This window comes from Rattus rattus, chromosome 1, assembly GCF_011064425.1.
Source record: "Rattus rattus isolate New Zealand chromosome 1, Rrattus_CSIRO_v1, whole genome shotgun sequence".
In the NCBI taxonomy this organism is placed as follows: Eukaryota; Metazoa; Chordata; class Mammalia; order Rodentia; family Muridae; genus Rattus; species Rattus rattus.
Window position 1 is genome coordinate 132,429,570 of NC_046154.1, and position 11,097 is coordinate 132,440,666.

General features: G+C 41.4%; 1 protein-coding gene across 1 annotated transcript in view; it reads left to right on the forward strand.

Annotated features, from left to right (window-relative positions):
- The window catches only part of Dpy19l4 (dpy-19 like 4), a 55,874-nt gene that overhangs the window by 41,094 nt on the left and 3,683 nt on the right, over positions 1 to 11,097 (forward strand). Inside the window, exons 15-17 of the mRNA XM_032905927.1 lie at positions 2,703 to 2,759; positions 3,726 to 3,808; positions 7,180 to 7,312. Coding sequence (XP_032761818.1) covers positions 2,703 to 2,759; positions 3,726 to 3,808; positions 7,180 to 7,312 — 273 coding nt within the window. The remainder of the gene's footprint in view (positions 1 to 2,702; positions 2,760 to 3,725; positions 3,809 to 7,179; positions 7,313 to 11,097) is intronic.

An 11,097-nucleotide genomic window follows, 5' to 3' on the forward strand; every position in this document is an offset into this window, starting at 1 on the left:
GGGTGGAGGTGGCTCACGCCTTTAATCCTAGCACTCAGAAGGCAGAGACAGCTGGATCCTGTGAATTCAAGGTCAGTTTGGTGTACAGAGCAGTTCCAAGACAGCCAGGGCTACACAGAGAAAACCTGTCTCAAAAATCAAAAACAAAACAAACAAAACAAAAAACAGGACGATAGCAACAGCATAGAAACAAGTTATGGGTAGAAAATAGACTATGATAGGTAAACAGTTCCTAGACGTTTTCTCGTTCTTGTGTCAGCAGGGTGCCAAGCTGGCCCGGATCTCACTGTGTAGTGGGCATTTCTCCTTGTCTTCGGAAGACACTACATCTCCTAGCGCTAGGGTATGCAGTGCTAGGGCCTCGCCCAGGGCTTCTTACGTGCTAGCTAGGTCCTCTGATAGCTCAGCTGTGTCCCTGCCCATTGTTTTATTGATTTGCATTTGTTTTTGAGACAAAGTTGGTTAGCCCAGAGGTTAGCCCAGAACTCACTATATTGTTGAGTTCCTGATCTTCCATCTTCTAATCTTCCAAATTCTGGGTTTGTAGACATGCACCATCACACCCAGCTTTATGGTTTTGGTGGTGGTGGTTTTGTTTTTGTTTTTGTTTTTGTTTTTGGGGGACAGGGTCTTTATCCACAGACCCAGGAGCCCTCAAACTCAGCCATCCTGTGTCAGCTTCTCAGAAGGTGGACTCCAGGCCTGGACACCACCCTCAGCTTATAGTATTTGGTTTAAACAAATGCATTTCAATCTGTCTAACTTAGAAAAGGCAAGAATTGAAATGACTCAGTAACATGAAGTGACATTAAAATTTTTTCTAACTGCCCTTATAAATGACAAGAACTATTTATTACTTTAAAATGTTTATTTCTAAGAGATTTCTTACTGTTGTTAGTAAGGCTAGCTTCAAACCCCTGGCTCATAGCGATCCTTCTGCCTCAGCCTTCTAAGGTCACACACACTCTGTATGACTTTAGGCTTTAAATATCTTCTTTCTTGGCTTTAATTAGATCTATGTATGTTCCCATATGAAAAGAACTTACACTGTTCTGCTGCGTGCTTACAATAAAGATAAATAAAATGTTAGTGTTAGGTGTGATAGAACTGGGGTAGTTGAGACAGGAAGATTCCAAGTTCAGGATCAGCCTTGGCTACACAGCAAGATACTGTCTACAGAATACAACAGATGGGAGTAGGGGATGGAGGACTGGGGATGGCTCAGTGGGAAGCTCGTCTGCTGTTCCTGAGGATTCCCTTTGCATCCAAAAAAGGGCGAATAGTGCCTACTGCTGAAGAATACTTTGTCCTGGCCGGGGACGTTTCATGATGAGGGTGGATTTCTCTGAGTGAGCTTTAACCATTGTGTCTGATGTCCTAACCCCTGTTATTTCCCCAAATGTAGGAATCTAGACAGAATTATTTGTGCTAGTGGGAGAGAGGGCAATGTTCATACCTTTTAGTGGTTTTGAAGGAGAGGAAACAACAAACAAAAAACAAGTAGAAAAGGAAGAACATGCTTGGGCAAAAAGATGACAAATTATGTTTAACAGTAGTCTTCTTATATTTTTCCAGTCTTAGTTCCAGAATTTATGTTTCCTCATTTTAACATAGTATGGTGATCTATGCTAGCTGTTTTGCCTGTGTGGTCTCAGTGCCTTTTGCTGTTAACTTTGCATGCTAACTCATAATTATTTGTAAGCTCCCTGTTAGAAGTTTCACATGTTACTGGGGCTGGAGAAATGGCTCAGCAGTCAAGAGCATGAACTGCTCTTACAGAGGACGCACGTTCGCGTCCCAGCACTCATATCAGGTGTCCTATAGCCACCTGTAAGTCCATCTCCAGGGAACCTGATGCCTTCTACCTGCCTTAGGCACAGCACTTACATGCACATACTTACACATGCCTACATAAGCCAGAATAAATTTTTAAAAGGTTTTACATGTTGATCGCTATTTGAAATACCTCTATGGAAGTAATGTTTTCTAGATTGTTCCATGAGACAGAACTCACACTGGCCTGGCCTCACATCCTCAATCTTCCTGACTATCTCAGTTACAGGGAACCATAAATTCACATCAACTAAGCACTAGCTTCTTTAATTTCTTTTTGAAGTTATTTTATTTATTTAGAGATAGAATCTCTATGTAGTCTGGATTGTCTTTGAACTTCCAGAGATTCTCCTGCCTCTGGCTTCTGAGCTCTGAGATTAAAGGCATGCATCACATGTGTGCATGCGCCTGTGGACATTGGAAAAGCATGTTTATGGTGTGCTGTGAGCCACCATGCAGATGCTAGAACTGCCCCTGCTTCTCTGCAGGAACACAGTAAAGACTCTAACTGCTGAGCCATCTCTCCAGCACCCAGCACTAATTTTGTGTGGTTTTGTTTGTGATGGAATCTCACTGTGTAGCCCTGGTTGGCCTAGAACTCAGTCTATAGACCAAGTGGCCTTCAACTCAGATCCATGTGCTTTTGCCTCTCCAGTGTTAGTATTAGAGGAATGTGTCAGCGTGCCCCACACCTTGATGACTGGCCCTATATAGCAAACATTTTTACCAGCACCTCAGTTTGTTTGAAACACATTAGTCTTCCCTCAGTTCACTTTGAACTAGATTCATGCAGATGTCAAAGTCAATGCTAATACCTCTATATTCTGAAATGTGTTTACCCATAACCTTTTTTGTTTTTTTTATTTTAGGCTCTTATTCTGAGCATGGCTGTGCCCACTATTATAGGTCTTAGTTTGTGGAAAGAGGTAAGAAATTTATATTATGAAAATGTACTTACCTATGAGGTTACACATTTAAGTGTGTGTGTAGGAAGCTTCTGTCAAGACACTGCACTAGCAAAGCTGATGTCCTTATGTTGCTGACGTTGCTTCCTGACAAGATGGCCAAAACAACCAATCCGTCTACCTTCCCCATCCCACCCCTCTTTCTTTCTTTCACTTTGGCTGTCCTGGAATTCACTATGTAGACCAGCCTGGCCTCCACCTCATAGAGAACTGCTTGTCTCTGCCTCCTGGGTGCTGGGATTAAAGACATGTGCTACCGACTTCTGCTCCCCAAACATGTCTTAAACTTACTTATCTCTGTATTTTATGTATGTGAGTGCTTATTTGCTTGTTATCGTTTGAGACAAGGTCTCACTGTGTAGCCAGATGGCCTTGAATTTATGGTCATTCTCTTGGCTCAGCATCTCAAGTGCTGGGATTATACAAGTACCTTATCATATCCAGCCTAAAACATTTTTAGAATGCCATCTAATGCAGTTTTCTTCAGTCTAATTCTATTGTAAATTCTTACTGTAATTGACAAAATCTAAATAGTAAGTAGGTCTTAGTATTTAAATATATCTTGGTAACTCCAATTTTAATATCTGTGAAATGAAATAATTTTTTGGCTTAACAAAATGTAGCAGGAAACTTAATTGCCCATCAACCTACAAAATATTTGTCCTGAAATTTTTAAATTTAATATGTCTATACTGAATGATATAACCGATGATTATTTGGTGATAACATTAGTTACTAACTCTATCAGTGAATAAACCATAAAGTTATTATTATTCCGGTTGACAAGAGTGACCAGGTCAGTGAAGAGGACAGGAACCTGGCAGTGTAGATATGTCAACTTGCTTCAAGTTGGTCTTTTGGATACTCTGAAACAGTTTTAAGCTTTCCAGTTACTTACACCTCTGGGTGTTTTGTTTTGTGTTCTAGTTTTTTCCACGATTAATTACAGAATTAACAGAACTACAGGAATTCTATGATCCAGATACAGTGGAACTTATGACCTGGATAAAGTAAGGACCGAATTGCTCAAGACTATTGTTAACTGTCATTAACTGGTCATTGCATGCTGTCTCATGAATTTGGGGACAATAATGAATGAATTGTTCTTTTGTAAACTCAGGAATCATTACTTTGTATTCCTGATTTTCTAAGTAAACTCATCTTTATGTTGAAACAACGTTGGTAAGTATGAGAGTGGAGGTTTGGAGACCTAGCTTCCACACAGTAGAAGTGTGGACTCCAGGGACGAACATCCTTACTTACTCATAAGCTGAAGGTGATAAGTCCTGGACTCAGAAATGGCTGTATTGCCAGTGAAAGCATGGAGTAGCAAAACATCCCAGGGAGCCATGTTCCTTCTGTTAGCACTTGGTTAGAAACAACCGCAGCCATGAAAGTCTAATTAATCTCAGAGTTTGTGTCAGTGGGTCTGAGTTCACATCGGCTTGAGCTTGATTCAGGAAATCCCAGGTATTGAAGTGCTCATAGAAAGTAGTCCTGAGTCGGCTCCCCGTCAACTCAAGTCACACAGCGTTCCTTAAATAGTTTCGTGAAACCCTGAAATCACAAAGAGAAAATAATTCAGCATAGCGAATATCAGAAATTGTTTGTGATTAACGGTGGAATTGGACTTGAGCAATTTCTAATAATTTGTGTTTTTTCATTTTTGGCATATAGCAGACTGTCATAAAACGTTATTGATTGTAAGCAATTAGTGACTAACGTTTCGCACATTTTGTGGATCAGCAAGTGTTAACAGTGGAGAAGATTCCTCTGGCCTCAGCCCGCTCAGGCGGGTCTGGGTAGCCTCTTTGATTTGTCTGTGTTTGGCTAGCTGTCACCGGAAATGAGACTGATTTGGCCTCTGGTCTCATGGTATGTGTACCTATTTACGAAGTAGTAGTTAGGGAATTCCTAAGAGCAAAATAGAGTGGGCACAGTTCAATTAAAGTACTGTCTATACTATTTTGCATATCTTAGGGTTTCTAATGCTGTGATAAATCACCATGACCAAAAGCATCTTGGGGAAGAAAGGTCTTATTTCACTTATACTTTCATATCACAGTCCAGCACTGAAGAAAGTCAGGACAGGAATCTGCAGATAGAAACTGAACTTAGGCCATGGAGGAGTACTGCTTACCGACTGCTCCCCATGGCTGCCTCAGCCTGCTTTCCTAAAGCACCCCACTACCAGCCCAGGAATGGCGCCTTAACCGGTGAACTGGGTCCATCCACATCAATTATAAGCCAAGCTTTGCCTAGAAGCCAATCATATGGAGACATTTTCTCAGTTAAGAATCCTTCTTCCCAGATGTGTCTCTAGCTTGTGTTTACATTAAACAAGCCAGCTCATACAGCTTCTGTCCCGTTGATTAGCAGATCACATGGCAAAGATTAGCATCTGCCTCCATATTTAGGGCTGAGAGGAAATGACTGCAGCCATTTCTGTGATCAGTTTATCCCCGTAGAGACTTCTGAATAACTGTGTTGATACTTGTTAAAGATCTAACGAAGAAACAAAATACAAAAAATGGATAAAACCCTTTTTAAAAAAGTCCTAGAAGAGCAAACCGTGTTATGCTTAGTACTTGGAGACTGAGGCAGGGGGATCACTGTAAGTTTGAGACCAGCCAGAGCTACAGAGTGAGACCCTGGTGGTGTTGGTAGTCGTTTTTAAGACATGGAAAATAGGGCTGAGAGATGGCTCAGTGGTTAAGAGCACTGACTGCTCTTCCAGAGGTCCTGAGTTCAATTCCCAGCAACCACATGGTGGCTCACAACCATCTGTAATGAGATCTGATGCCCTCTTCTGGTGAGTGTAGAAGACAGCTACAGTGTACTCCTATAAATAAAATAAATAAATCTTTAAAAAAAAAAAAAAAAAAGACATGGAAAATAAAGGGGATGGAACCAAAGACATACTTAAAGAAATGACAGGTTTGTTTATAGAATGAGTGCATAAAAGTGAGACTAGGTTTTATAATGAGGTCTTAATTTCTGTAAAGACATTCTATATTTTTTTTTAGGTTTCGTTAAACATTGCTACTAGAACTTAATGTGAGCTGTAGTTGCCAGTGGGGAGCATGACAATACGATATTGTATTGTCACGAACAACAAAGGCAACTACGTCCTCTATGTGATTGACCAAAGCTAGGTGGTCTCAGGAGGCAGAGGCAGGCGGATCTCTGTTAGTTCAAGAACCTGGTCTACAAAGCAAGTTCCAGGACAACCAAGATCACAGAGAAGAACCCTGTCTTGAAACACCCCCCCCCCCATAAAAAAGAAAAAAGAAAGAAGAATAAGCACGGCAAAAACCTGATCATTTGGCTGTTGGGTAATTAGGTATTTGATACCTATCTGAGTATAATGATTTTGTCTTAAATCTGTTTCCTTAGTCCTGAGTCTCCCATTAGGACCGTGGCCAGCCAGGTGCTGTCCCTTTTCTTGTAGAGCCACACTTCTGTGTGTAGCACGTAGTGGCCAGATGCTGAACACTGCACACTCGGAGTGAAGAGATCAGTCAGGCTGGAGTACGGCTCAGAGGAGGACTGTGTGTGCATGTGTGTGCACAGCATGTGTATAAAAGTTGGAGGACAATTTACAGGAGTAAGTTCTTTCTAGTGTATGGGTTCTAGGCTGGCAGCAAGCACCTCTACCTGCTGAATCCTTTCTCCAGTCTGTAGACCATGCACAGAGGCTCCAAGCTTCATCCTAGCACTGAAAGTAAATAGAAGGAAGGAAGGAACTTGTTCGCTGGTTTCCTACCCTGTAAGTGGCACCTGAGACTTCGGAGTGGATTGAATGGGAGGAGTCTACAATGCTACAGGAGACAGGAGCAGGAGGACGAATAAACGTGGAAGGATTTGAGTTAGAAAGTGAGAGTGGGAACCAGCCACCGTATCTGATGTAGTATATTCTTCTCTCTTTTTTCTTTACTTTTTTTTTTTTAAGATCTGCCTGCTTCTGTCTCCCAAGTGTTTGGGATTAAAGACCTGTGCCACCACTGCCTGACATATTTTTTGTTTTTACCTCCACTCCCTTTGTTTAAAAAATTTCTGTATCTTCAGTGCTTAAAACAGCTGCTGGTGGGTTGGGGATTTAGCTCAGTGGTAGAGCGCTTGCCTAGGGAAGGAAGGCCCTGGGTTGGTCCCCAGCTCCGAAAAAAAAAAAAAAAGAAAAAAAAAAAAAAAAAAAAAAAAAACAGCTGCTGGTGTACAGTACAATGCTTCTACGTGAGTACATGAGTTACCTGAACTGCATTGACTTTGAGATCCTAGTGTGCTTATACATTGCACATTGTTGGTATTTGAGCGTTGGTATAAGTCAATGGTTTTAATGGCACAATTGCTCTTTTATCAAATGTCGTTTGGTTCCTTCCAGGAGGCAAGCTCCAGTTGCAGCTGTGTTCGCAGGAAGCCCACAGTTGATGGGTGTGATCAAGCTATGCACTGGGTGGACTGTGACAAGCTTGCCACTTTACAGTGATGATGACCTTCTCAAGAGGAATGAAAATGTGAGGCACTTCATCTCCAAATTTGGATCTTATAAAATAACACTACAATTTAATCTGTTCTGTGCTGGTACATGTTTCTTGATAGCTAGCAAAATCCAATTTTCTAATTCCCTGCATTTTTTAAAAGTTGTGGGCACCATGAGCTTGATGCCAGCCTGTGTGTGCTCCATAGTCAGTTTCAGACTAGCCAGAGCTACGGACACACAGCAGAGCCATCTCAAAAATGAAAAGCAGAAAAAGAAAAACAGGTAAAGGTTGTGTGATTATGTGATTAACCAAGAGAAAATCCAAGATTAAAATATTAGTTCATTTTGTGAGGAGCATCACTAGTTTCTGCGAAAGGTATTTCTATAATGTTGTCAGAGGGACTGATGGGTAATATTTGAGAAAGGGCAGCCATCCTTTCAAAGTATTGTGGTTCTCAGAATTACTGAAGGAAACCTGTCGATTCATGTCTCAGGACACATTGTCTTTCCAAAGCTGATCCATTGCTGATAAAATAAAAATGTAATTTGAAGGTTTGGGTCTAGAAAGACGGCTCAGTGAGTAACGCACGTGAGTCTGAGGGCCTAGGTCCATAGCACCCACATGAGAGCCAAGTGTCCCAAGGCTCTGAGGTGGACACAGGAGAGTCCCTGAGGCTTGATGACCGGCCATGCTAGCCGAATCATGGAGTTATACGTTGAGTAAGAGATTCTCGAAAATAAAACGGAGAGTGATTGAGTAATTCATCTGTTCACTCCTGTTCCACCCGCCTACACACACACATGAGAACACATATTACTGTGTTGATTTAGCCAGGAATGTCTAGCATTCATGGAACCCTAGCTGGTTGAGAGATGGAGGCATGAGGATAGCAATTTTAAGATGAAACCAGGGAATAAGCAATTGCTTTGAAAGTAATTAAGCTTGGAAATGTAAGTCAGTGGTACTGTTTGCTTGTTATTCAAAAGTTCCTGAGCCCATTCCTCTGCACTGCAAAAGTCAGCCGGCCAGCTAACCAACCTGTACGGTTTCTTATGTTTTATTGCTATGAGCTTTTTGAAATAATTCCATATAACATTAGAATGACACCTAATTAATATGATTTAGAGATGCATAATTTTGATTGTTATGGATTTAAATGATAGATTCATGTATATAAAAGTTAATGGGGGTTGAGGATTTAGCTCAGTGGTAGAGCGCTTGCCTAGCAAGCGCAAGGCCCTGGGTTCGGTCCCCAGCTCCGAAAAAAAAAAGAAAAGAAAAGAAAAGAAAAGAAAAAGTTAATGATCACTTGAACTGAGATTCTCCATATTTTCATTCTTTATTTCTTTTCCTTTGAGACAGGGTTTCTCTGTGTAGCCCTGACTGTCCTGAAACTCTGTAGAGTAGGCTTTCCTGGAACTCAGAGATCCTCCTCCCTCAGCCTCCCGAGTGCCAGCATGAAAGTCATTCACCACCACCCAGCTTTGTTCTCTTTTTCTATTTGTGAAAATATATGATTTTTAAGCATATGCTGAGCTTTAAAAAAAAAAAGTTTAGCAATGTAAGGCTAAGAGAGAGCCCAGACGGGGTACATAGGAATAATGAGATGCCTATACTGCTGGTGCTGCTCGCTGAGGCAGGAGGATCACTGTGTTCAAACCAGTCAGCATAGGGACAGCCTCAAAAACATATGTGAGGCCCTATCTTTCATTGCTGCAAAGCAAAATTCAGAGAGAAGAGCTAGAGAGATGGCTCAAGGATTGAGAGCACTGGCTGCTCTTCAGGAGGACCTAGGTTTTATTCCCAGCATCCACACGGCAGCTCACAACTGTCTGTAACTTTTGTTCTAGGGGATCCAGTGTCACAGACAGTCATGCAGGTAAAACATTCATACACATAAAAATAAATAATTTAAAAAATGTATTAAAAATACTGTCTGATGGATGGAGCATGCCTTCAGCGTTAGCTCTCAGGGAGGCAGAGGCAGAGGCAGAGGTTTGCTGTGAGTTCGAGGTCAGACTGGCCTGTCTGCGTGGCAAGTTCCAGGACAGTCAGGACCCTGCCTCAAAAAAAGAAGAAACAAACAATAGAACCGACTGTGGAATTACATGTCTGGACTCAAGTGCTAGCTCTGCGCATTACCTCAGTGAGCTACTGAGTCTTGAGATGATAGTAATAGTTCCACTTCCTACTTAGGAGAATTATGGCTAAACCATAGTACGTTAAATTAGTAAAACTTCAAAGTTAACTTTTGTATTTTTTTTTTTGGTTCTTTTTTTTCAGAGCTGGGGACCGAACCCAGGGCCTTGTGCTTCATAGGCAAGCGCTCTACCACTGAGCTAAATCCCCAACCCCAACTTTTGTATTTTATTATAGACAATTTTTGTTTGTATTTAGAAATCCGGTCGCAAGTTGTGTATGTAGTCAAGGTTAGCCTTGAACTTATGACCCTCCTGCCCCTACATTCCTAAGTACTAGGATTATAGGAGTGTTCCGCTGTGCTTAGAATGCACTATTAAATTGTAATTGTATGTGCATGCATGTATATACACATCCAGTACAAAGAGTCCAAAGGCAGGATAGTCAGTCAGTTTTGCCTACAGAAATGTAAGAATTCATCCCACTTTATATTATTTGATTTGATGTTGGCATTGATGACACGAGTTGCTTGTTTGGAAATGGAATGTGTCTTATCACGTGCTGAAAAAGTACCGCAAGCCAAGAAATGTGTGTAGCTATACAGCTAGAAAGTAAAGTGGTGGCATGTGCCTTAATCCTAGCCCTGGAGGCAGAGGCAAGCAGGTCTCTGTGAGTTCGAGTCCAACCTTGTCTATACACAGAGAGAGAGTTTCAGGACAACCAGGGCAATCACACACACACACACACACACACACACACACACACACACACACACACACACACACACACAGGCCCCTAAAAGAGAAAGTAAAGAAAGAAAAGGAAGTGAGGCCAGATCGTGTGGCCCTATGCTGTGCTGAGGAATTGAGGCTGCCCTTGAGGCAGCTGGGAAACAGTGAAGACTGAATAATTATCCTCACGGTGGAATAACTTGGTGGGTGTAGAGCTGACCGCCCAGATGGTGCCGAATTCCTCTAAGCTTAATATTTGGAAGACAGAGGCAAGGATTGCAGTAAGTTCAAGACCAGCCTGGACTATAAAGTGAGACTCTGTCAAAGAGCCAAAAAAAAAGTCTTTTTTTATGTTTTTAAAAAGGGACAGAGGGAAAGTTAATTATAGTCACAACAGAACACATGGAAGCAGGTGGAGAGGACAGAGATAGGGAGGTAAACCGAAGGGTGACTTGTCTCACAGGCAGTAGTCAGTTCTGATTGATGTTTGCTCTGCTTTAAAGAGATGGCGTGGTGTGGGTAGAATGTGGACAGGAAATCCCTAAGACTTATTTTTCCTCTGCTGATTTAAGAACAATAACCTGGACTTTCTGTCTTTGAGACAAAAATCTCACTGTGTAACCCAGGCTAGCATAATGCCCACCCTCTTTATTTTCCTTTGATAGGAGTTTTCCCAATATTGTGTTTTAAGATCATTCATAACCAGTTCTAATTAAACATTTTGTTCTATGTTTTATGGAACTTGGCTCCAATAACAGTAACCATACTTTGTTGTTGTTTTTTCCTTTTTCAAAGTTTGACTTTCTTTATGGTCTAGTAAACAGCAGTTACTGAGCTGTGTATCTAATCACAGTCACAAGCGATTGTAGTTCTTTTTAAAGAGCTACAAATAACCAATTTGCATATGAAAAGGTACATGACTTTGTTTACCATCAGGAAAGCGAAAGT